The 25105-nt window shown below is 47.0% G+C and overlaps 2 protein-coding genes across 3 annotated transcripts in view; both read left to right on the top strand.

Annotated features, from left to right (window-relative positions):
• The window catches only part of KLHL13 (kelch like family member 13), a 570056-nt gene that overhangs the window by 66325 nt on the left and 478626 nt on the right, over positions 1–25105 (top strand). The gene's annotated exons all lie outside the window — the stretch shown is intronic.
• The window catches only part of FRMD7 (FERM domain containing 7), a 45537-nt gene that overhangs the window by 1015 nt on the left and 19417 nt on the right, over positions 1–25105 (top strand). The window contains exons 2-4 of one of the 2 annotated variants that reach the window (XM_083722881.1): positions 13151–13255; positions 15844–15886; positions 17200–17233. In XM_083722881.1, the coding sequence (XP_083579007.1) occupies positions 13151–13255; positions 15844–15886; positions 17200–17233 (182 nt within the window). Of the gene's footprint in view, positions 1–13150; positions 13256–15843; positions 15887–17154; positions 17234–25105 lie in introns of both variants that reach the window. The other variant, XM_083722880.1, reaches the window with a different exon arrangement.

The following is a 25105-nucleotide window of genomic DNA, read 5'->3' as shown; positions in this document are numbered from 1 at the left end:
TCTGATTAAATTTAGACATCTTGCAACATGCTTCTCTGCCTGCCTTTTTCCCAAGCCAATGAAAGACTGGGATATAAAGCCTCAGTTGGTAGAATATGAAACTCTTAATCTCAGGGTTGTGGGTTTGAGCCCAGTGTTGGGAAAAATATTCCTGCATGTCAGGGAGTTTGACTAGATGACTCTCAGGGTCCCTTCTAACTCTGCAATTCTGTGAGTCTATGTTCTGCCATGATCTCTCATCTGGGTGAGGTTTTGTATGTAAGGAGAGGTAGGTGCAAGATAATATCCAGATCAATAGTATGGAACACAGGAACAAGGAAACTGCCCTCGGTCCATCCAGCTCAGTGTTGTCTACACTGACTGGCAGCTGCTCTCCAGAATTTCAGATGGGGTTCCTCCCAGTCCCACCTGGGATTGAACCCGGGACCTTCTGCATTCAAGCCTCATGATCCTCCCCTGTGGCTTCACTTCTGGCAAGTTCATGGGATGCAGGGGTCAGAAAAATATTTGGGTTTATTTTCTTTCTCCTTCATCTATTGAGCAATATATATATATATATATATATATATATATATATATATATATATATATATTCATAATATATTCATAACACATAATTCATAACACATAACAAAATTTTTCACAAATACATTCTTTTGGACTTCCCTCAGCTCTCCTGCGAATCCTCCGTTTTAATTCTTTCTTACGCATTTCCTAATTTAATATTGCCTTTTAGAAAACCTTCCCCCTCCCTACTCCCTTTTTTACAATATTTCTAATATTCTCCTTCACAGAACTTATTGCAAACCGACAAACGTTGTTTGTTCATCGCATATACTTTTCAAATAATCTACAAATTTACTCCAGTCCTCGGTGAACCTATGGTCCCGTAGATTCCAGATTTATTGTGCAATATTTATATGCTGCTTATATACCACTTTACATAAAACAATATAAAGTGTTCATTAAATATACTGATAAAAATGCATTGTTGCTGTCGCAGCTTTAAAGATCTCCTTTAATACTGCAAAAGTTTGGAGACACAAGATGCAAAGAAATGTTTTTTTAAAGGTTGCTAAAAGTAACAAGGAGCACATCCTGTCTGGCTGTTCCCATTTAGAAATGTAAGGAATTTCAACCAATAATCAGTTGAATTTCAGCTTCTCTGTACCTCCAACAGCTTTTCACACCTTGCCCCTCCATATCTGACCCAGACATCATCGTTTTTGCTCTGCACAGCATATTATTGCAACAAATAGGTTCCATTAAGGTCTTTCCTTTTCAAACCTCTGAAACCCCCCCCGGCACATGATGCACTTGGAAGCTAAATGGCTACAATAAATGAGAATCTGAATTAGCGAGTCTTTTGGAATAGAAAAGGGGCCTCAGGTTATATTCCCAATCAATCTTTCACAATAACTAGCTTTGTGGCTCTTGTTAGTTACAAGTCCTGGATGAGGTCATGAATCTCTTAGTGTATGTCTGGTAGGTTTCAGGGCTGGTAAACAGGACCAAACTGGCATCCTGAGAATGTGGGTTGCATTGGTCTTTAGAGAGCTCTGCATGGGTGCAGTCCAGCCTTTTCCGACCCTGCTGGCTCCCAGATGTTTTGCACCACAGATGTTTTGAGAGCTGTTGTCCCAAACATCCAGAGGGCACTGGGGTTGGGGGAGGATGGTGCAATGCAACTTCATATGCATCTGCACCAGCATTGCCGAAAGCAGAGAGAACTCCAACTATAAACTTCCCTTTAACACATGCATGCACATGAAAGCTTATACCAAGAACAAACTTAGTTGGTCTCTAAGGTGCCACTGGACAATTTTTTAATATATTCCCTTTAACACGTTACTCCCACAAAGAAGCTTCCCTGAGTATAAGTGGCTGCAGAGCTTGGGCATCTGAAGAAGTGAATTCTCTATTCATGGGCCCCTGCATAAACTGGAACCCTGGGGTCCTGCATATGTGGAGGAATAAACACACAGAAGGTCAAAACATATATGGTTCCAATATCCACACATCCAAGCTTGACGTTTGGGCATAGGAAGGTGGAGAGATGCGCAAGGAGTGGAGCAAGGTGCCACTTCCATGAGGAACCCCTGCCCAGTAAATTTCTCTTTATGTTAAGCTTCAGGGCATGGTGGTTTGTGGCATTTTTCAGCAGCTGAAATGCTTGACGATGATGGAACACTTCATATGAACACTCAAAGGGCTGCACTCGTGGCAGAGTGAGTGCTTTGCAGGCAAAAGGTCCTTTGGCATCTCCAGGAAGGACTGGGAGAGAGGCCTCTGCCTGAAACCCTGGATTAGATAATACTCAGCAAAAGGCAGAATTAACAATATGGACTCCAATACCATAGCAATCCAAAGAGGCACAAGACAAGGATGCCCACTGTCTCTCTTCCTATTCATCTTGACCTGGAACCCCTAGTAATCCAACTCTGAGCATCCCCAGGTATCAAGGGTGTGGAAATAAAAGGTAAAACCTATAAACTAGGGCTCTTTGCAGAAAACTTGATGGTCACTACACCAGACCCCATAAACACAGTAACCTCTCTAATAAGAGAACTCAACACATTTGCAATAGTGTCAGACCTACAAGTAAACTTTGCAAATTCTGAGGCTGTCACCAACATCACAAAGGTAAAACTCTGCCACACCAAATTCAAATACTTAGGGGTACAAAGAAACCAGAAACCTCAACAAACTATATCTCCACAATTACAATCCCCTGTGGTGACAAATCAACAAAGATTTGAGGAAATGGAACATACCAACTTCAACCTCTCAGACAAAATAGCCATGATCAAAATGAGCACCCTCCCACAATTAACCTACCTATTCCAAACTCTCCAGATAAAAACCTGGCAAGCCAAAGGCCTACAGTGTCTAAAAGACTTCTACAAAAACAACAGACCCATACCAATACCCAAATACTTTGGCTAACACACCATAAACTACATGCCTTCTTAAACAATCCAGCAGTAAAATCAGCAGCCACTAGGCCCTTGACCGCCTTCAAAACCTTCTCAGAGCAGAGGGACACAGCAAAAGGATGGTATCCACAATATACAAAATACTGCTCCAAAACCCAACAACCCCCCTTGATGCAATCAAATAACAAATGGGAGCACAGCATAGGTTACGAAATTAACCCCACACAATGGACTACAATGTGGTCTAAACCTCCCTTTAAGTCCATCTCAGCGATGGTACCTAACACCACAGAAACTGGCACTGATACGCCCAGGAACTTCACCAAGATGTTGGAGAGGCTGCACATCCACAGGCACATACCTCCACATGTGGTGGGAACGTCCCAAAATCCAACCCTTCTGGACAGCAGTCCTACAAAAAACTAACAGGTATTATAACTCACCCTGGAATTAGCCCTACTGAACATCTTCCAAGATCATAATGACCATTCACATTATGTAGAGCTTATAACCCACCTGCTCTCAGCAGCCAGAAGCCTCATAGCCAGACACTGGAGAGATCTGTCAGGAGTAAGCATGGACCAGTGGTATCAAATTGTATGGGAAACAGCCTTATTAGAAAAACTAACCAATAAAGTGAAACTGACATGGGGACAAATAGAAGAAGACGCCTTCAACCCAGTATGGCTCCCCTTTATCACATACACAGGCCAACAAGACAATGACAAGAATCCATTGACAGCATAGGAATCAATCTTTTGATTTACCTGACCCAACAAGCCCCTCCCCTCGCAAATGCAAACAAACCCCACTGCAGCCAACCACAGACAACCAACCACACCCTGGGACCCTAATACCTCTCACTATACCAAGACAATGTAATAAACGAACAGAAAGAGAACCTACCCAGTTGATGCTGACACAACCCCCCCCCCACACACATTATACAAAAGAATACGAGCCTCACCACCCCACTCCTCCTCTCCCCACTCTTCTTCCCCAACCTTATACTGTACTCAACACTAATGTCTCACAACAAATGTAACTGATTTATAAGAAAGACTGTACAATCTGAAAAAAGAGAGAAGGCATGTACTTTTGTAAACCAATAAAATCTTTAATAAAAATTATTTGTTAAAAAAAGAAATACTGAGTCAGGTGGCCCAATGGTCTGACTGTATAAGGCAGAGCCCTGAGTTTCTATTCCCAACCAAGTTGAATTCAGCTGGTTGGGGATTAAACCTGCCCTGGCCTTGGCTCAGTGGTGCTGTCTTCTGCTTTGCAAGCAGATAGTTTCAGGTCCAATCCCCAATATCTCCAGGATAATCTCTGAACAGCCACGAGATGGACCAAGTGTCTGACTTCAAGTGAGGAGTCTTAACTGGGTCCCAGTTATTCTTAACTGGGTCTCAGCAGCTATACAGAAGGTTTTGGAGAAAGTTTTTTTTTAATGGTCCCCACTCACTTATTTGTCTACTTTATGAAAATGATAGAGGGTTGCTTACATGGTGGAGTTGTGCCCTCTAAAGAAGTTTGAAAGTAAGTAAGTAAGTAAGTAAGTAAGTAAGTAAGTAAGTAAGTAAAGTTTCTCAAATGGCATGGCAGGGATTAAAAGTTACTTGTATTTCATATTAAATCATAGATGAAATAATGGAAATGTAGAGTTGGAAGAGATCCTGAGGGTCATCACTAGTAATGGCTCAGGCACTGGTCAATAGATGTCCATAATGATTGTGCTACCCGCACCTTTGCACTGCACCCGCATTCATGATGAATGTGGAGGCTGGGATAGGGGCAAGGAGCAAATTTTGTCAGTGGCAAAATATCCCCAGCAGGAAAATCAGATCTCCTCATCACAGCCGGGGCCTCATTTGCGGAAGCTTCACAATAAATTATTATGCATGTATATCATGAAAGGGACACGGGTGGCGCTGTGGGTTAAACCACAGAGCCTAGGACTCACCAATCAGAAAGTTGGCGGTTCGAATACCTGTGATGGGGTGAGCTCCCGTTGCTCGGTCCCTGCTCCTGCCAACCTAGCAGTTCGAAAGCATGTCATGTGCAAGTAGATAAATAGGTACTGCTCTGGCGGGAAGGTAAACGGCGTTTCCATGCGCTGCTCTGGTTCACCAGAAGTGGCTTAGTCATGCTGGCCACATGACCCGGAATCTGTCTGCAGATAAACGCCAGCTCCCTCGGCCTATAGAGCGAGATGAGCGTGCAACCCCAGAGTCGGGCACGACTGGACCTAATGGTCAGGGGTCCCTTTACCTTATATCATGAAGGAGTGGCAACATGTTGGCTGCCGCAGACACTGAGGGTGTAATTGGTTTGTTAAACAGGATTATATACAGCACAAGAAGAGCCTGCTGCTGAATCTGGCCAATGGCACATCTAGTCCAGCATCCTGTTCTCACAGGGGCCGACCAGATGCCTCTTGTGGGACCCGAGCAGAAGAGCAACTCTCCCCTCCTGTGGCTTCCTGCTGTTCAGAAGCAATACTGACTCCAGCTGTGGAGGTGGAACAAAGCCATCCTGGTTAACAGCCATGGCTGGCAGGGCTCTTAATGCAGATCTGCCACATGCAGCATTTCCCTAGATCAAAGGAAGTGTGGGAGGGGGAGGAGAGAGAGGGATCACCATGCCAAGTTAATTCACTGTGCCTGAATGCAGCCTGGCTAAGGCTCCAGTCTCCCACAGACAGGAGTCCACAGGGAAAGCTAAGAATTGGCAACGGCCAAGTAATATATCCCTCACATCCCAGCCTGACCACTGAGGGCCTCAGGGCTCAGATGCAGGGCTCGTAACTGCTAGAGATTGCATTCAGTACCGTGGGCCAAAGCCTGTGGAACTCCCTCCTGCCTGTGATTAAGGCAGGCAGCCCACTGTTGCATGACTTTTTTTGTTCCAGCAGGCATTCTAAGGTAGTGTTGAATATTGAATTTTTATTGTATGTTTAGAATTGCTAATGGCTGGTAAAGGTAAAGGTAAAGGTACCCCTGCCCGTACGGGCCAGGCTTGCCAGACTCTGGGGTTGTGCGCCCATCTCACTCAAGAGGCCAGGGGCCAGCGCTGTCCGGAGACACTTCCGGGTCACGTGGCCAGCGTGACAAAGCTGCATCTGGCGAGCCAGAACCGCACACGGAAACGCCGTTTACCTTCCCGCTAGAAAGCGGTCCCTATTTATCTACTTGCACCCGAGGGTGCTTTCGAACTGCTAGGTTGGCAGGCGCTGGGACCGAGCAACGGGAGCGCACCCCGCTGCGGGGATTCGAACCGCCGACCTTTCGATCGGCAAGTCCTAGGTGCTGAGGCTTTTACCCACAGCGCCACCCGCGTGAGAAGTATATAAATGTTTTGAATAAATAAATACAACCTTGGATGGTGCAAATATTTTGACTGTCTTGCTTAGCAACTCACCTTCTTCTGGGCCACCTTGGTCACCAGGCCAAGCCCAAAACATTTTGCCGCCTGAGACGAAACAGAAAATGGCACTCCCCTCCGGCCACAGTGCAAAGATTCTCCATTCCCTTGCACGGGAAAGGAAGCGCCTGCACCAGATTCCCCGGGTGGGCCCTATCTCATCCCACTTAGATCACAGCAAGAGACTCTCTTGTGAGAAAATGGCAAGTGCTGATCTCCGACTCTGTTCCTCTGGGAGCCAGTGCCCCTATATTCTAGTGCAGGAGGAATAAACAGTGATAATTGTTTTAATTACTGCTGTGATCCAGCCGTTTGGAAGGGAACCGGGACAGCCCCAGAGAGAATGCTGTTATTATGCTGTCATTTCCCAGCTGCCTTCCTCCACCGGGGTAGTAATTTTAAGGTTGTTGTGTGCAGCAAGGGATTATCTAAAAATGTTAGCGTGCATGTTCCACGCTGAGCACGACCTGCGGTGTGTAAGCAACCCCTCAATTTCCTCTGAAGCCAGTCACAATGACAGGTGCGTCTGTCTGGACACTTGCTAGCTGCAGTCTTCTTAGCAGAGGGGCTGCTGTGCCATGGGGTTTGGGGCTCCTTTGCGTCCCCAAACAAAGCAAAAGTCCCAGTGCCTAACAGTAACTGGCGCTGTTACGTAAGACTCGTTCCCCATTTGTAATGAATTAATGTTTCAATGTGGGAGCCCCCACATTTTGGAGCTTCTTACCCATTGACACCAGGCAGCCACCTTCATGTACTCCTTCCAACACCTGCTTAAAACATTTTTGCTAAAGCAATCCTATGCAGCCCAGGGAGAGTCGACACATGTTTTAATCTGGTGTTTTGCTTATAATTGATTTTTTTTTTATTTTTTTCTAAAGGCTTTAAAATGTTCTTTTCAACTGTTTTTTAACTGATGATTTCATTGTATGTTTTTTTGTAAACCGCTTTGAGATTTATTTATTTTTACAGTCAAGCAGTATGTAAAGTTTATGGAATAAGTCATTTGAATTAAGGTTTATCCATCACCTTTCTTGCACATACAAAATCCTCCCATTTTAGTGAACATCAAGAAGCAAGGAAAAAGCAAGAGGTGAAAAAGTAAGTTGCATTTGGAGCTCAGTGCAGCAGACGGCATCCCTCGGATCCCATTGTATCAGGCCAGCTGTCTTGCATAATCCTGAAACTGGGCCATTTGTGTGGTGGACCAGCATTTGCCATTTGGAACTCCCTCCAGTTATAGGTCATTCAGGCGCAGCTTCCATTGTCTTTTCAGCACCTTCTTCAGCTGCAGGGCTCCTAAGGAGAAATCCCAGGTGGTATCTTGAGCATGGTTTGAACTGTGGAAAAGTGGCGTACAAACAAAATGACGTCTGTCTGTCAGTCTATGTCATCTGTTCTGACTATGAAGCTGCTTTGATTGATGCAACTGTCTTAATTATATAACTGTCTTGTTATATTTGCAGTTGCTTTACATATGATGTTAGGTATTATGAAATAGCTTTAGGGCCCTTCATAAAAAGTGATTAGTAAATGAAATTTACCATCAGCATTGCAGAGCACTTCCAGTGGTGGCTCCCCATTTGTGGGCTGCTTTCGCTAGCAAGGCTTACTCCATCGTTGCTTTCAGGAGGAATTTTGAAATACTCTTCCCCCAGGCCCTTGGTGGCTGAAGAATATTGTTCCTAGCAACCTTAAGACAATAGGATGGAATAATGTTTCAAATCGCTTTTAGAGGTTTTTAATTCTAATTGTTTTTAGAATGTTTTGTCTGTTTTAGAATGCTTTTGCATAGTTTCTAGATAGTGTTCTGTTTGCTGCCCTAGGTTCTTTGCAGAAGAAGAGAAGGGTACAGATAAACAGCAGCATCATCCTTCAATCATAATTGCATTTTTGTGTTTTAGCAGTGCATCCTTCTTTCTTCCCCATCTTGTCTGGATGCGTCCAGGGTTTGTTTGATGCATGGAACTTGCCCTTTTCCCTGCTCAGCTGACGATTCAAACATCTAGTGCAGCTCCCGTCATTGCCGTTAAAATTGCTTGGAAATCTTGAGCAATCAGCTTTTTAATAGCTCTGTTCTTCTAGCTTAATGATGCTTAATTACCCTTGCTCATCAAGGACCATGCAGCTTAATTAATATGTGCAAATTGCATTGGTGTTCTTGCCAGCCTCATTGGTGTATGCCAGAAGCCAGTCCAGACCTCAATGAAGTGAGCATCAGAGCAGAGTTCCAAGCATTATCTTTAGCAATAACAAATGTTGCATTGATTTATTGATTTGTACAGTGACTATCCTAGCTTTCAGCATCAAGTGGCCTCAAGGATGCAACCTGGTAAATCATTCAAGTAAACACAATTTTACACCAGCTGTAGCTTTTTGGCTGGCTATGACCAGCTGAAAAAATAAAGCCCATCCTGTCCGGCCTTATTATATCAGTGCATTGTGGGCAATGACCACATGACCGACTCAGTCCTTGGTACCAGGTGGTTGCATCCAATGCTCATCTGACTCAAATCACGAAGTTAATAGGCATAGCTTCATGAGTGCCCAAATGCAGGTCATGCTGTACTAAAAATGTCAAGACAACTTGACTACAACCAAATGCTTGCGTAATTCAGGCTACCATCATCTTTCAGAAACAAAAGCTTTACATCAGCAGATATTTTTTCCAAAGCTCAGTGGAAATGAAGACACCTGAGACTCTGCAGTAGCCTTTTTGGAAAGCTGTCTGTCTTCAAATTGTTTTCTGCAACACGATGTCCTTGTGGGAAGGGGTTTAGGCCCACCAGGGTAGGTGGGATGGAACTTAATTAAAACTTAATTAAAAAGGCAACTGACAATGAATGCTTGAACCTGTTTGACCAGTTAGGAAGTGCTTCTCTGAGTCAGTTTGGAAGGTGGGGAGGGGGCAACCCTGGTGACCTGCTTGGTTTTTAAATTAAATTTGCTATTTTAAAAATTCTTCCTAAGGGCTGCTCAAAGTGGGATTTCATTTCTCTGAGCAAATATTCTTCACCAACACCACAGTCCTAAATCAGGCCATGTCACCAACTGCTTTTGAAAGCAAAAAATAGATTGCCATTCTTTGTGGGGGTGTTGATATAAAGATGGATGGATCTGCGGAAACTTTGCTTTATCATTTTTCACATCTTAAGCTTGGTTCTGCATTGGCATGTTTTAACAAAAGAATTCTGTTGAAAATTCACCAGCGTTTTAGTGTATATTTCTGCTAACATTCACAATTCTGCTTGCAATTTCCCCTAATATGATTATGTCTTTATATATTATTTCCACTAATATCATCATATACTTTCCCCTAAAATATGCATTCATGTATGCATTTTCCTTTCTTCTTCTTCTTTGGCAATCACTCGTAGCCGAGTAAGATTGTCTTCCATTGATTGATTGATTGATTACGGCCATTGGCCCATATCTAAAACAATACATCAACATTTATCCATAAACAATACAATTTAAACAGTTCCAAGTTAAAACACCCATATAAAACCAATTTTACTTCAATTAAGTAAACTATACACAATAAGCTCCCTCTATGTCAACCGCAATTCAAATCCCTCAGATTTTGGGGGATATGCGTCTTAGTTCTGGCAATTATTGATGGTTCTTAAGTTTGGCTAAGCTGTCAGAGTCATACAGTGATCCATTTCTCCTCTTATGAAATAAGACATTAATCAGGTATCTAGCGACTGCAAGGGATCTACTTGAGTCTTCGTCGTTTAATAAGTATATTATTTGGGCTTCCTGAGGTCTGTCAGCAATTCTCGATAAATATGGGCCAGAAACTTGGACTGTGAAGCCGAATGTAAAGGACAACAGAAGATTATATGATATAACGATTCTATAGATCCACTTTTACAGTCACAGAGGAGTGAGATCTGTCCGTTGGAGAGTCTGTTACCCAACACATTTGATGGGAAAACATTGAATCTAGCCTTTATAAAGGCGTACCTGTGCATCACCACAGATAAGGTAGTTAAATAAGATGGAAGTTTCGTTGGTGGTGTTAAGCCAAGGTTTATCGGCGAACAGGTGCCACCACCTGTCGCAATATTAAATTGTAAATCCATCTCCTCTAATTTGTGAGTTATAATTCTCTTGGCAGAAATTAAATCCAATTTTAGTAGTTCAGATGGAGATAGTTCTAAGGACACAAGTTTCCCATGTATTATTTTTGCCCAAGGGCTAGGGAAGTCGTCTCTCCAGAGACACTGTATCAAGTGGAGATTTGGAAGTTTATGCCATAATGCCAACCAGTAACAGAGGATGCATTTCCATAATGTGGTTTCTAGAGATGTAACATTTAGTTCGAGTCGTATAGCAGTATTGTGTCTTCCATAAAGACAGTTTTAACAGTGAGTCTGTAAGTGACTGTGGAGGCCAATTCTGGATCCACACGACCTTCCACAGTGGGGACATTAGTTTCTGGGCAGATTTGCCAAGCACGCCTTCCTCTTAGCATGTTTCTCCCTTGCGCCCTGAGTTTTAGCGTCTTCAAAGATAAGCTCTACCAAAGGTAGTTCAGCTGAAATGATCTAAGGTTCTAAACCATGTTCATTTGTTTTAATGGGTTTACTTGGACTCCAATGGAGAGCTTCATTGCAAATTTGAAGAAGTGTAAGTTTCGAAGGGATGCGGGTGGTGCTGTGGGTTAAACCACAGAGTCTAGGCCTTGCCCATCAGAAGGTCGGCAGTTCGAATCCCCGCAACGGGGTGAGCTCCCGTTGCTCAGTCCCTGCTCCTGCCAACCTAGCAGTTCTAAAGCACGTCAAAGTGCAAGTAGATAAATAGGTACCGCTCCGGCGGGAAGGTAAATGGCGTTTCTGAGCACTGCTCTGGTTTGCCAGAAGTGGCTTAGTCATGCTGGCCGCATGACCTGGAAGCTGTACGCTGGCTCCCTCAGCCAATAGATGAGCGCCGCAACCGCAGAGTCGGTCACGACTGGACCTAATGGTCAGGGGTCCCTTTACCTTTACCTAAGTTTCGAAACAAAGTCTATGTTTCAGTTTGCTAATTGTTTCAGGGATTTGTAGATTATTCGGAAAATTATTGTTAACAACTAAGTTCATTAGCAGGATTAATCTAAAACAAGCAGTTAAGGAAAACATAGAGAATAACTAATAAATGAAACTAAGTGGGAGATGCAGTATTGAAAATTAAAACATAAGAAACCACATAAGGGGGGTGGGATGGAAGTAAAATTATATTTTTTTATTAGGAAATCTAATTAATCTGTATGATTGTTTAAAAAATTCAAAAATATTGAATAAAATATTTTTTTAAATTGTTTCAGGGTGCATGAATTAGAGACACTTGTGTCAAAATGCAAACCAAAACTGATTTATCCCACCCATCCCTGGTCTGATAATCAAGAAATAAGAGCCAAAATTATATGGAGTTAACTACAGAACATCTTATTTCAGACCCTCCAAGTGTCCCTATTTTCCAGGGACATCCCTGATTTAAAGAAGTTGTCCCAGTTTCTGATTTGATCCCAGAATGTCCCCCTTTTCCTTAGGATGTCCCACTGGAGAAATGTTGGAAGGCATAGAGTTATCCATTCCCAAGTTGTCTGAAGGCAATTCTGTATAGGGAAGAGTTTTTTAAATGTTTAATGTTATATTATGTTTTTATATATGTTGGAAGTTTCCCAGAGTGGCTGGGGCAACCCAGTGAGATGGGTGGGGTATAGATAGTAAAATTATCATTAGGGAATGGGACATCCCTATTTTCATTGGAGAAATGTTGGAGGGTTTGTTATTTATGTATTGAATTTATATCCTGCCCTTCTGAAGGAGCCGAGGATGGCAAACAAATTCACAAAAAAATTAAAAAGCAAAATCTTTCTAGAATGGTTAAAACATTATATTTTGCAATTAAAAACATCTAAACTCAGTTGCAAGCATTCTAGAACAGTTTTTTAAAAAATGATTCTATCCAATGATCTTAGGGTAGCCAGGAACAATATTCAAATACTGTTTTCAAGTACATCTTAAATATTAATAATGATGGAGACAGGTAAGCCTTGCTAGGGAGAGCATTCCACACCCAAGGAGTCTTGCTAGGAAGGCCCTTTCATGGGTTACCACCAACAAGGCCTCAGCAGCCAATTGCAGAGTTTGAGGTGGTTTGTGTTAGGCAAGGTGCTGTTGCAGGCATTCCTGCATCTCAGCTGCAAACATCTTCTGACCTGAGGTGGTGATGAATGTTTCTCTCTGCGCACCTGCTCCCTTTCAGATCTTGACTCTTTGGTCCAGGAATTAAACTATGTTAACTGTGTTAGGTTCAAAAGGAGAATTCAAAGGACACACAAGCAGAGTCTTCTCTCCCATTTAAGGAGAACAGGGAAAGAACTTCTGCTTTCTGTAATAGAGACTTCTGGGGCTGCAGGTTGTGGTTGCATAAGTGGAACAGGAATTTCTGGGCTCCAGCTAAGTGCCCTATAACAAATTACGCATAAGGTGTTTCTTTATGTTTAAACAAAAATGGATTAAAATTATTTCTTTTTTTAAAAAAGAATTGGTTGGACCTGTGAGACTCAGAGTCATAAAGCCCACTAGGTGACTTTGGTCCCGTCCCTGTTTCTTAGCCTAACCTACTTCATGAATTGGGAAGGCCTAGAGAACCATGAACACTGAGCTTGAAGGAAAAGTGGAAAATAAATAAAACAAACAAAAGTTCCTTATTTACTGTACTGAAACAATATTGTTAATCTGCTTGATCTCTGTGTTGTTTACCTCGCTGGCTTCCCCCCTCCCCTCTTTCCCTTCCAATAGCAAAAATCTTCTGGCAAAACATTGTTCAGCCTAAGCTGCAGCCACCTGAACCTCACAGAGAAGGAATACTTTGGGCTGGAGTTCTGGAGTTCTGCAGGGCATACTGTAAGTGAAGGCATTTTGAATCAACTTATAGGGTGTCACTGAAGGCAGATTGTATATGAGGTGCTCAATGGCACCACTTCAGGTGCTGGGTTATGTATTGCTCTGACTGAATACCCCTCCACTGAAATGAAATGTTGGGAAAGTAGCATGTGCAGTCACGCAAGGGTTACTGAAAATTCTGTGCTCTCAACTGCTGAATTCTGCAACCTCCATAAACAGTGCAAGAAAAGGAAATGCATGTCTCCTTATTTTGAGTAATTGATTCTGTTAAGTTGTGGGTTGACATAGCAGACGACACAGCGATTTCTCCAAAGCAGCTCTTTATTTTGTAAGCTGGAACAGAACTAACTGAAGAGCTCAGTCAGCCTGCTTATACTGTATAGAGCTCCAGAACAATGTAACTGTTGCAACATTCTAAAACTATCCAATCACTGAGCGTCACTTTTCGATCCTTCATTTGCATACTAAACTATCCAGTCACTGAGCATCACTTTTCGATCCTTCATTTGCATAACTATCTACAGTATCCCCCTGCTGGCCCAGGGTGAGAACTTCAGTACATAACAGATTCTTCTTGTTATGGGGAAGTGAGTGCCTCCCTCCCCATGCCTCCACATTGAGAGCCACCCCCACCCCCCGCCAAAGGATTCCACAGCCATTCCACAGGGCTGTGAACCAAATGGCACATTATTAAATTTCATAAGAGGATTGACAGATTTTCAGAACATGCTGTTTTTGAAGCCATCAGTTCCGGAAATTTAAAAATGAAAACCTAAAGCAGTGATTCCCGTGCTTTTTGAGGCCAATGCCCACTTTGTTCCATAAGCTCATCCCCTGCACCCCCTGCTCTATGCAAAACCTTATTTAGAATAGTGGTTTGCACAACCCACTAAGAAAACAAATAAGACCATGAAATTCAAAACAGTAACAATTAATTGTACATTCACTCAAAATCCAATCAAAAGCATTTTGTTTAATCAATTCAACAAAATTGATGAATTTGATCCACTGACGCCAGCTTTTCAAAGGCTGGTTGATTTCCCTTTACACCTCCAGCCAGCTCCTCAGCTGCCCCTTGCCTCTTAGCACCTCCTAAGTAATCCCACAGCTTCCAAGGGTCGCCACTGCAAACCACAGCTATAATTATATATGGGGCCAACATGCTGAGTGGGGAATACATTATCCAACCCCTGAGGCATCTGAAGGCTGCCCTGTATAGGGAAGTTTTTAAATGTTTCATGTTTTATTATGTCTTTATATATGTTGGAAGCGGCCCAGTCAGAGTGGCTGGGGCAACCGAGTTAGATGGGCAGGGTATTAATAATAGTAGTAATAATAATAATAATAATAATAATAATAATAATAATAATAATATAGGGTGTCCCTATTTTCATCAGAGAAATGTTGGAGGGTGTGATGTTGTTGTTTTAACATACATAAACACAAGCTTTCTGCTAGCCTTCCTAAATGTGCTTCTTTTGGAATCAGTGCCGGAGGTACAATCGACTTTGTGGATGGGGGAGGCTCTGCCTGGCCTCTTTGCTTTCTGGGCAGAGCTGTTTAAAGTGTACTCCATTTGAAATGGCTCCCCAGCCACACAAAGAAAGATGCACACAAGCAGCCAAGGCTGTGCTGTTTTTGCTCCCTTTTCTTTCCCACTGGTGAAAATTCTGTCTCAGCCAAACAGACCCCAGTCTCCAGAAGGGAAATCCAGGTTTGGAGGCGGAGAGGGAGAAGCAGGGAATCTAAGTGGCTCAGAGCATCAGTGGTCCAGCTCTGCATCATAAAGACAACAATGGAGGCCATTGACTTCTCTTCGCTTCATTAACTTGCTGGAGTGCAGTGTGGGTAAAAACAGGGCTCTGCATTTATAAGGAGCAAAAGCAGTGAGTCTGCCTGTCTGCTGAAAGGCTGTTTTTCCTCCTCAGAAGCCATTCAAGGAGCATCACTCAAGGATATCCATCAGGAAGCTGATTAACTGGGCTGCATTGTTCTTCAGCTGCCAGGGGCTGATGAGTCTATGCATGCAGCAGAATGAGATGGTAGAGTCCTGATGTGGTTGGACAGACTGTACCACTTCACAATCAAGTGTAAAGATGGCTTAACAAAAATTTTTAAAGCTCTGTTAAAATATAGCTGAAATTTGACAACCAGCATAGCCAGAGGCCCCCTACCTTCCTGAAGCATTTCTGTTCTATTTGCAGGGAGGACACTGTTGTTACAGCTGTGTAAACACCACACATTTAAAAGCACACCCACCCAAGAGCCCTGGGAACTCTAGTTTGTTACAGGTGCTGGGAATTGTAGCCCTGTTAGGAGTGAACTTCGATATATGTAGTGAACTTACAATATATGTAGATGTGTACACAATATACAGTTAAAGCACATTTAATTCACACATCCCACCAAGAATCCAGGGAACTGTAATTCACTCCTCACGAACCAAGAATTCCCAGCACCCTTAACAAACTATGGTTCCCAGGATTCTCTGGCGGAAGCCATGTGCTTTAAATGTATTGTATGTACACAGCCCTGGATGGTCAGGATCAGCCCAATATCTTTTATGCTGCACTTTTGTCTTCCTACAGGCTTGGCTGGAACTTCTGAAGCCTATAACAAAGCAGATTAAAAGTAAGCATTTTTGTTATCTATGCATATATTTTAAAAATACTTTTCTAAAGCAACACTCAAGGGATGGCAGGGAGATGGAGCACTGATCCAGGGCTCTTCTGGCTCACCTTCTCCTCTCCCCATCAATGGCACCTAGGCCACATCCACAACATACATTTTAAAGCACTATGATAACACTTTAAACAGCCATGTCTTCCTCCACAGAATTTGGGGAGCTGTACTTTGTTGAGGGCTCCTATTCCCCTCCCAAAGCTGCAATTCCCAGAGTTCCCTGTGAAGAGGGATTGATTGTTAAACCACTCTGCAGAATTGCAGCTGTGGGAATATATAATATGGAGAAACCCCCTAACTCTAATGCTGTTGGGTGGTTGGCAAAGCTGGCTCAAGACACTTGGGCACCTGAGGTGAACCACAAAATGGTGTCCCCAGCCTCTTTTGCCAAGGAAGAAGGGGTGAGGGAAGATCTACATCAGGAACAGGGTGCAGGGGAGAGACAAAGTTTGACATTGGGATTGGCTGCCCAGTAAACCTGCCTCCTGAGGCATTTGCCTTATCTTGCCTCATGTGTGGGCCGGCCCTGTATTCACATCGGGATTGGCTGCCCCTGAGGCATTTGCCTCACCCTGGCGGCTGGGCAGCTACACTAGACTTTTTTGAAACAGTGATGGATCTGCAGCAGGCATCTTCCATGTGTCTCTGGTTGCGCCCAGATCTGATAGTCACTTTGTTTTCTGGGCATGAAATGTTTCCATAGGCCAAGACTGGGGAACCTGTGGCCTTCTAGATGTTGCTGGACCCCAACTCCCAGCTGCCTCTGCAGACAACATGGGGGTGGTTTCATTTATTTACCTGTTGCATTTATATCCCACCTTTTCCTCCAAGGAGCTCACAACAACCCTGTGAGGTAGGTTAGGCTGAGAGAGAGTTGCTGGTCCAAGGTCACCTAGTGAGCTTCATGGCTGGGTGGGGGGGGGGTCTCAGCATGGGTCTCCCAGGTCACAGTCCAAAATGCTAACCACTATGTCCCACTGGATGGAGGCCAGAGGTTCCTCATTTCTGTCTCAGATCAGGTGTCTCCCATGCCTGGATGTAGCATTTTAGAAACATGGGGGAATCAGTGCAGCACATGGGGATGATGGACAGTTAGTCTCCATCTTGTCTAGAGTGTTCAGAAAAGCTAATTCTGAAGGCTGTGTGCAAATGAAGAGATTTATAAATGTTCCCGACAGACCTTTGAAACCAAACTTATGAAGATGTTGTGTTTTAAGATCCTAAGGAGGTTCTTTTCAAATTTATGGTGAAATTTTTCCCAGTGGATCCGGGCCATCTGAGAGAAGAGCTGACAAGGTATGTTTTATTTTTACACAGCCTCTTGGTTTTGTTTTTGCATTTGTTTCATTTAGAAATAATTTCATTTCGGGGTTTTATGAATGGGGGTTTCATTAAATGCTTAAAATAATTCGAAACGTTCCTTTCCCTGACCTCCTATGTAACTGGCAAAAGCAGCGTTTGAGGTATGAAGGCTAGGAGCTAAATGACACCTTAAACCTGGGTTATGGGCACAACAACAGAATGTCTAGGCGTACTTTTTTGATAACAAGAATAAAAGGTGAAAATGAATGAACTGCAGCTAAAATATTATGTTCACTTTTCACATCTGAAGACAGCAAAAAAACAAAGCCATGCTTCCCCTGCCCACCCCCCTAATATTCTTAAGAGGGCCTTTTCTCCAGTCTTCAGAGAGTGGCTGGAAGTGGGGAGGCAGAAAAAGGTCCTCCTCTCCTTCCACTCTGCAATTTTAATCTGAAATCTCTTTGGTGCATTACTGCGTCCAGAGCTCAGAAACTGCTTGCGCTAATGAAATACCTTGTCGCAAAACACACCTAGAACAATGGGAGTTTTGAACGCTATGCAAAAGCACTAAATCAGCCTTTACCAACCTGGCCCCCTTCATATGTTTTTGACCGCAACTCAGACCAGCCCCAGCCTGTGTACAGCAAGGCAGGATGGAGCTGATGGGACTTGTAATCCAAAACATCTGGAGAGCATTGTCTAAATAATACATAACTGCATTGTTCATTTTATATCTATATATACCCATCTAGGTATTGTTGCATTTGAGACAACGAAGCTATGCTGATGATAATATTTATTTATTTATTATTAAAATGATTTATTATATTTACACCCCACATTTCCTCCAAGTTGCTCAAGGCTTCATAACTGGGTGGGGATCTGAACCCTTGTCTCCAGCATCTTAGCCCAACACTCTAACCACTAAGCCATACTGGCTGCTATCAGTATAACTACTGTTTTCAGGACACTTAGAACTGCTTGCATAAGCATAGTTTCTCATGGATGGTGCCCATTGTATTACAATGGCTATCACAATTTTATTGAAAATGGCTTTTACATGCACTTTTGCTCCCCATGAGCACAAGTGTCCTTAAAGTATAGAAACTTGGTAAAAGGTGCAGTAAAAATCAACAGAGGACTTTGAATGCACTGACCGAAACCCCGACACAGGAAGGGGGCCATATCTGTGCTTCACAATTGCACAACAAGTAGTCAGAAACTGGGACTAGGCATTGGGTTCAGCATCCTGCAGGATCCTTAGCTTTCATTTAAAGAGAAATCCAAGGTTCTAGCCCATAAGATATTGAAGATAGGTTTGAAAGAGTGCACAGCAACCAATGAGACTGCAGAAGCTGGATGGGAGGGGTAAAGCAGTTAACCAGGATGTGCAGCCATTTAGAGACAAGGCTTAAGTGGCATGGATAACTAACTCCCTTGCCCATTCTGTCTTCCCAGCAAGAACAGATAAACAATTGACAATAAACAAATTTATGCAGATACACTTTGTCAGGGGTTCAGGAGCAGAGACACAGGAGGGGGAGCAAATGGAGAGTGAGGAGGAGGAATCCGAGTGGGGTGGAGGCAGTGACAGTGGCCAGAGTCATTCCACGAGCCTCTCCAGCGAATCGGAAGATTCACAGAAGGGAGCGCCGATGGCCAGGGCAAGGGGGGTGCCAAGGGGGAAACCCCAGAAGGAAGGGGCCAGCGGGGACTCCCTGAGCAGCAGTTGGAAATCAGGACCAGCTTCCCCACCAGAGCGCAGTAGGGAGGGGGAGTCCCAGGAATCGGGACAGGTGTTCTCACCACCAGCGAGAGGAGATGAGTCAGGTTGGACCACGCCCACATCAGAGAGCGGGGAAACGGTCAGGAGGAAGGTTACCGGCTGGGCGCGCGCGCCAAGTTCAAATGTACAGGCGAGCGGCACAGCAAGGAGCCCGGATAGGGAGCCAGGTCCTAAAGCCCGCCGGAAGGAAGGGCAAGACTCAGGGGGGGCCGGCATCAGAAGAGTCCAGGAAGGAGGAAACCCCAGGGGGCAGAAGGACCCAGAGGAGGAAGGAACAGCGCAGGAGGTGGAGCCGGGCTAGGATCTTGAACTGGTGCGGAAGGGGTAGTGACTCAGAGGGGACTTCGCCGATCTAGACGTAGGGCTGCGCGCTCTGGGGTTTGAAATGGAAACTAAACTTCAATAAAGACTTTTGTACATTACATCAACCGGGCGTTGGTCCTCTGTGAGCTGGGACCTAGAGGCAGTCCTGACAGTAAGTCCCCTCTCACTTTTACAACCTCGCGACGTGAGGGAACGCAGCGAGGGGCGAAGATTGGTGCTTCGCGAGCTCACAAATACCAGGCAAAATGACTACCGAAGAGCAAATAGCAAGCCTGCAAAATGCAGTGACATGACTGACCGCAGAAGTTTTGGCATCCAAAAAGAAGGAAGAGGAAGCAGTTGCTGCCTGCCAGGATCTGCGAACCAGGTTAGACGTGTTGACTACACAGGGGCTACCGGCACCCAGACCAGAGGGCATTGGGCTGGGGAAGAGAGGAGGGAGCCTTGTGTCTCATTTCGAGGGGAACCTGCAGCAGTATCCTAACTTCAGAGCAGACGTGATTTATGCACTACAGTTGCTGGAGAAGGACTTTAGAAGGGAGGAGGAGAAAGTGGGCTTTATAGTATCTCATCTCCATGGAGAAGCTAAAGCATGGCTGCGCAATCTTTGGAGAGATAAGGATCCAGCCCTCCAAAATGCGGCTGCCTTCATTAAAGCGATGGATGCGTGTTTTTTGTCAGAGATTGATGTGGATATCGCCAGGAGGGAGGTTCACGGACTAAGACAAGGCAGAGCCACTGTAAGACAATATCACTCCCGCTTTTTTGCACTGGTGAACGCGCTGGGGTGGGAGAGAGAGTCAGCTGTCGTCAGAGACCTGTTCTGGGAGGGGATGAACGGAGCTGTGAAAGACGAAATTGCAAGGGGGGAGAGACCCCAAACCACCAAAGACGTGGTGGAGAGGGCGCTCACAATTGGGGTGAGGCTGGAAGAACGCCCTTGGGGCAAGGAGGAAGGGCGTTGGGGGCGCACGCCAGCAAGAGCACCGCCCCCCATTCCCAAGGAAGCGGCGCACGCTTAATCCATGCCTCCGCTGGGAGGAGGTGAGGAGCCGATGGAGATAGGTGGTGCCAAGGCTCAGTCAGCAGCCAGAGCCCTAACGCCGGGAGCAGTCAAAATGAAGCCTCCTAGAGGGAACAGGAAGTGCTACATCTGCGACAGTGCTCAGCACATGGCGAAAGAGTGTCCCCAGAGGATTCACAAGCACACTGCAGCCTCAGCGACAGTAACAGGAGCAGTTCAGCAGAGTGAATCACAGCAGGGAAACGACAATGTCTGGCTGGAATCGGAGGCACTGTGGCCCAGCCAGACAAGTCAGTGAAGCAGTCCCCAGGGATATTGCAGCCCACGGACCCCCTCCCACCCAAACCAGTGGTGCAGCTCACCGCATCCCTCCAACTTCCCAATGGGCTCACCATGGAAGTCCCCATTACCATTGATTCTGGAAGCAATGCAGATTTTATAGGTGTGGATTTCATCCAGCAACATAGCATAGCGCTTCTGCCAGCGGCGGTGCCCTTGAACGTCGTCACGGTGGACGGCAGAGAGCTACTGGGAGGGCAGGTGCTGCAGCAGACGCCGCCAATGGTGATGCGAATTGGTAATCACCGCGAAGTCATCAGCTTCAACGTCACCCGCCTGTCAGACATGCCCATTGTGTTGGGCATGAGTTGGCTGGACAGGCACAGCCCGGCATTAGCATGGTACCAGCGTCAACTGACCTTCTGCTCCTCCTACTGCGCAGAACACTGCATCCTAGCTAACCAGGAAGATGAGGGGCGTGAGGATGGACCACAGCTAAACTTGGGCATGTTGCAAGCTGTACCCAACAAGTACAAAGAGTTTTTGGAAGTCTTCTGCGAGAAGGAAGCGGACAAGCTGCCTCCCCACAGACCCTACGACTGCAAGATTGACCTCTTGCCGGGGGCGACGCTGCCAACGGGGAAACTGTATTCCATGTCTGAGGATGAACTGCAGGAACTCAGGGAGTTCATAGATCACAACTTGAAGCGGGGTTTCATCCGAGAGTCCAAGGCGGTAGGGGGCAGTCCCGTGTTTTTTGTGAAGAAGCGGGACACGCCCCAGAAGAGGCTGGTGGTTGATTACCGCGTCTTAAATGCGAAAACTAAGCCCTCAGCCTTCCCTATGCCCAAGATCGATGACCTGCTGGCGACGGTGAGGAAGGGTCGCATCTTTACCAAGTTGGATCTGCGCGGAGCGTACAATCTCATTCGCGTGCGGGAAGGCGACGAGTGGAAAACGGCCATGTTTACGCCGCTGGGCACCTATGAATATAGAGTTATGCCTTTTGGATTACAAAATGGTTCCCACTGTTTTCAGGCCTTCATGCACCATGTCTTGGCGGGTCTTCTCTACAAGAAGTGCGTCTGCTTCCTGGACGACATCCTGATCTTCTCGGAGTCGCAGGAGGCTCACGAGAGAGATGTCAAGGAAGTCCTGCAGCGGCTGCGGGAGCACAGGCTTTACACCAAGCTGGAGAAGTGCCAGTTCGACAGGACGGAGGTGGATTTCCTGGGCTACAAGCTGTCTGACAAGGGACTCGCCATGGACAGCGCCAAGGTACATTCAGTGCTGGACTGGAAAAGCCCGCGAAATCGGAAGGAAGTCCAGAGGTTTGTCAGCTTTGCCAACTTTTATCGCAAATTCATCAAGGGTTTCGCTATGCAGACAGCGGCCATCACCGACACCCTCAGTTCCAAGAAGAAGAAGTTCATCTGGACGGAGCAGGCGGAGCAGTCCTTTCAGAAGCTCAAGCGTCTCTTCGCGTCCGAAGAACACCTGCTACACGTGAACCCCAGCAGGCCCATGAGAGTGGAGACGGACGCCTCAGACAGGGCCGTGGGGGCCGTCCTGTTGCAGCAAGACCACCAGGGGGACTGGAGGCCATGCGCTTTCTACTCCAGAAAACTCAGCAAGTCGGAGCAGAACTACACCATCTGGGACAGAGAGTTGCTGGCCATACATGCAGCCTTCAAGGCGTGGCGGCACTTCCTCATCGGAGCCAAACACACGGTGCAGGTCCGCACGGACCATAAGAACTTGGAGTACTGGCGCACGGCGAGGTTCCTGAACCAGAGACACATCCGCTGGGCGGAATTCTTTGCAGATTTCGACTTCAGGATAGAATACATCCCAGGAAACAACAACATCATGGCGGACGCGCTGTCCAGGAAACCGCAGTATCTGGAGGAAGAGGCGCCGCCGGCGGCCAAGCACATTTTCGCACCAAAGGCGTGGGCATGCGCTTCAGCCACGGTGGACCTGGACGCGGTACGTCGCGCGCTGCAGACGGACTCCTTCGCTCGAGCCAGGATGGAGGAGGTGCGCAGCGGCACGGCGAGGGGCGAAGACTTCCAAATACACGACGGCCTGCTCATCCGCAAAGGGGCCCTCTACGTACCGGGAGACGACCTCCGCGCGAAAGTACTGCAACAGCTGCACGACGCACCCAGCGCTGGGCACTTCGGCAAGGAAAAGACGGTGGACTTGGTAGCCAGAGACTTTTGGTGGCCCAAGATGCGGGGGGACATCGCGGACTACGTCAATAGGTGCGACACCTGCCAAAGGGCCAAGCCAGTACACAGGCCGCCGGCGGGCCTGTTGGAACCGCTACAGACACCGTTCGAACCGTGGGAGAGGGTGGCCCTGGACTTTGTCACAGATCTGCCCAGTTCGAGAGGCAAGACGGCAGTACTCGTGGTAGTAGACTTGTTCACCAAGATGGCCCACTTCCTTCCTTGTGCGAAGGTGGCCACGGCGGAGCAGACCGCTAAGCTGTTCATAGACCACGTGTTCAAGGTGCACGGCCTGCCACGGTCTATCTTGTCCGACCGGGGGCGCCAGTTCATCTCCAACTTCTGGCAGAAGCTAATGGGCATCCTGAACGTCAAGGTCAGCCTGGCGTCGGCGAGACACCCGCAGACTAACGGACAGGCGGAGAGGGTCAACGCCATCATGCAGCAGTACCTGAGATGCTACGCGAACCAGCAGCCCTCGACCTGGGTGGACTACCTACCGCTGGCCGAGTTTGCCTACAACAACACGAAGCACGTGTCCACAGGGGTGACACCGTTTTTCGCCAACAATGGGCGGCATCCCAGAACCTTCCCGGGTTTGGAGAAAGTGAGGGAGGGGGAGCCGCAGGGAGCAGAGGCCGTGGCAGCGGAGTTGCAGGAGGTCCACGAGCAGCTCAGGAGGCAGTTAGAGCTAGCAAAACAGGCTTACAAAGTGCAAGCAGACCGACACAGGAGAGTTGGGGAGGACATCCGGGTGGGAGACTGGGTCTGGTTAGCAGCCCAGGCAGTTCCGGCCAGATCGTTGGCCAAGAAGAAGCTCGGACACAAGCAGCTAGGGCCTTACCAAGTCGAGGCACAGATCAACCCAGTGGCCTTCCGGTTGACACTCCCGGAGGGGTCCAGAATGCACCCGGTCTTTCATAGATCAGTGCTCACGCCCTACAAGGCACCTCACCGGTTTCAGGCGCCAGGGACAGCACCGAGCCCGCTCAGGGAAGCGCCCATGAAGGGGGGGTCGCCGAGAGGGGGGCCACTTAATGAAGCCACAGAGATTTTAGACTCAAGGTGGGGGGAGGAAGGGATTGAATATCTCCTCGCCACAGAGGACACCCCGGCCAGCGCCAACAGGTGGGTGCCGGATTATGCATTGGAGGAGCAGTGGCTCAAGGAATAATTCCATACACTTTTCCCGCACAAGCCCATGCCAGCAGACTTTTTCAACGACTGTCTGTTCACACCCACACTCTCAGCCAGCACTTTCCAGGGTTTCTCTTCAGCTGAGGAATCGGCCCCGGGAGGCAGTTCCCCAGAGGGATCGCTCCCAGGGTTTGGCACGGGGGGATCTTATTGGTGGGAGGACCAACCCGAAGTGGGCTGGCGCAGAGACCTGCCGAAGGGACCCTGGGACGGGGTGTCACCTCAGGCGACAGGGGGAGAGGGGGTCTTGGGTGATTTGGGGGCGGCCTCAGATTTCGAACACACCGCCCGGGAGATGGAAGCAGAGGAGATCGCCGTCGACGAGCCCATGGAGGACTTCCCGGACTTATCCCGATGGCTGCACACCTCGGGGGACGAACTGTATCCTGAACTCACCCCCACAACACTGGAGCACCCGGAACCTGCACCTGAAGCGGGGGAGGGGGAAGGGGGGGCTTCGAGGGGGGGATGGATGTCAGGGGTTCAGGAGCAGAGACACAGGAGGGGGAGCAAATGGAGAGTGAGGAGGAGGAATCCGAGTGGGGTGGAGGCAGTGACAGTGGCCAGAGTCATTCCACGAGCCTCTCCAGCGAATCGGAAGATTCACAGAAGGGAGCGCCGATGACCAGGGCAAGGGGGGCTCCAGGGGGAAAACCCCAGGAGGAAGGGGCCAGCGGGGACTCCCTGAGCAGCAGTTGGAAATCAGGACCAGCTTCCCCACCAGAGCGCAGTAGGGAGGGGGAGTCCCAGGAATCGGGACCAGTGTTCTCACCACCAGCGAGAGGAGATGAGTCAGGTTGGACCACGCCCACATCGGAGAGCGGGGAAACGGTCAGGAGGAAGGTTACCGGCTGGGCGCGCGCGCCAAGTTCAAATGTACAGGCGAGCGGCACAGCAAGGAGCCCGGATAGGGAGCCAGGTCCTAAAGCCCGCCGGAAGGAAGGGCAAGACTCAGGGGGGTCAGCATCAGAAGAGTCCAGGAAGGAGGAAACCCCAGGGGGCAGAAGGACCCAGAGGAGGAA

The sequence above is a fragment of the Podarcis gaigeae genome (assembly GCF_964106915.1).
Source record: "Podarcis gaigeae genome assembly, chromosome: Z".
Classification (NCBI taxonomy): domain Eukaryota; kingdom Metazoa; phylum Chordata; class Lepidosauria; order Squamata; family Lacertidae; genus Podarcis; species Podarcis gaigeae.
The sequence above is the reverse complement of the archived record's forward strand: the minus strand, read 5'-3'. Positions and strand labels throughout refer to the sequence as shown.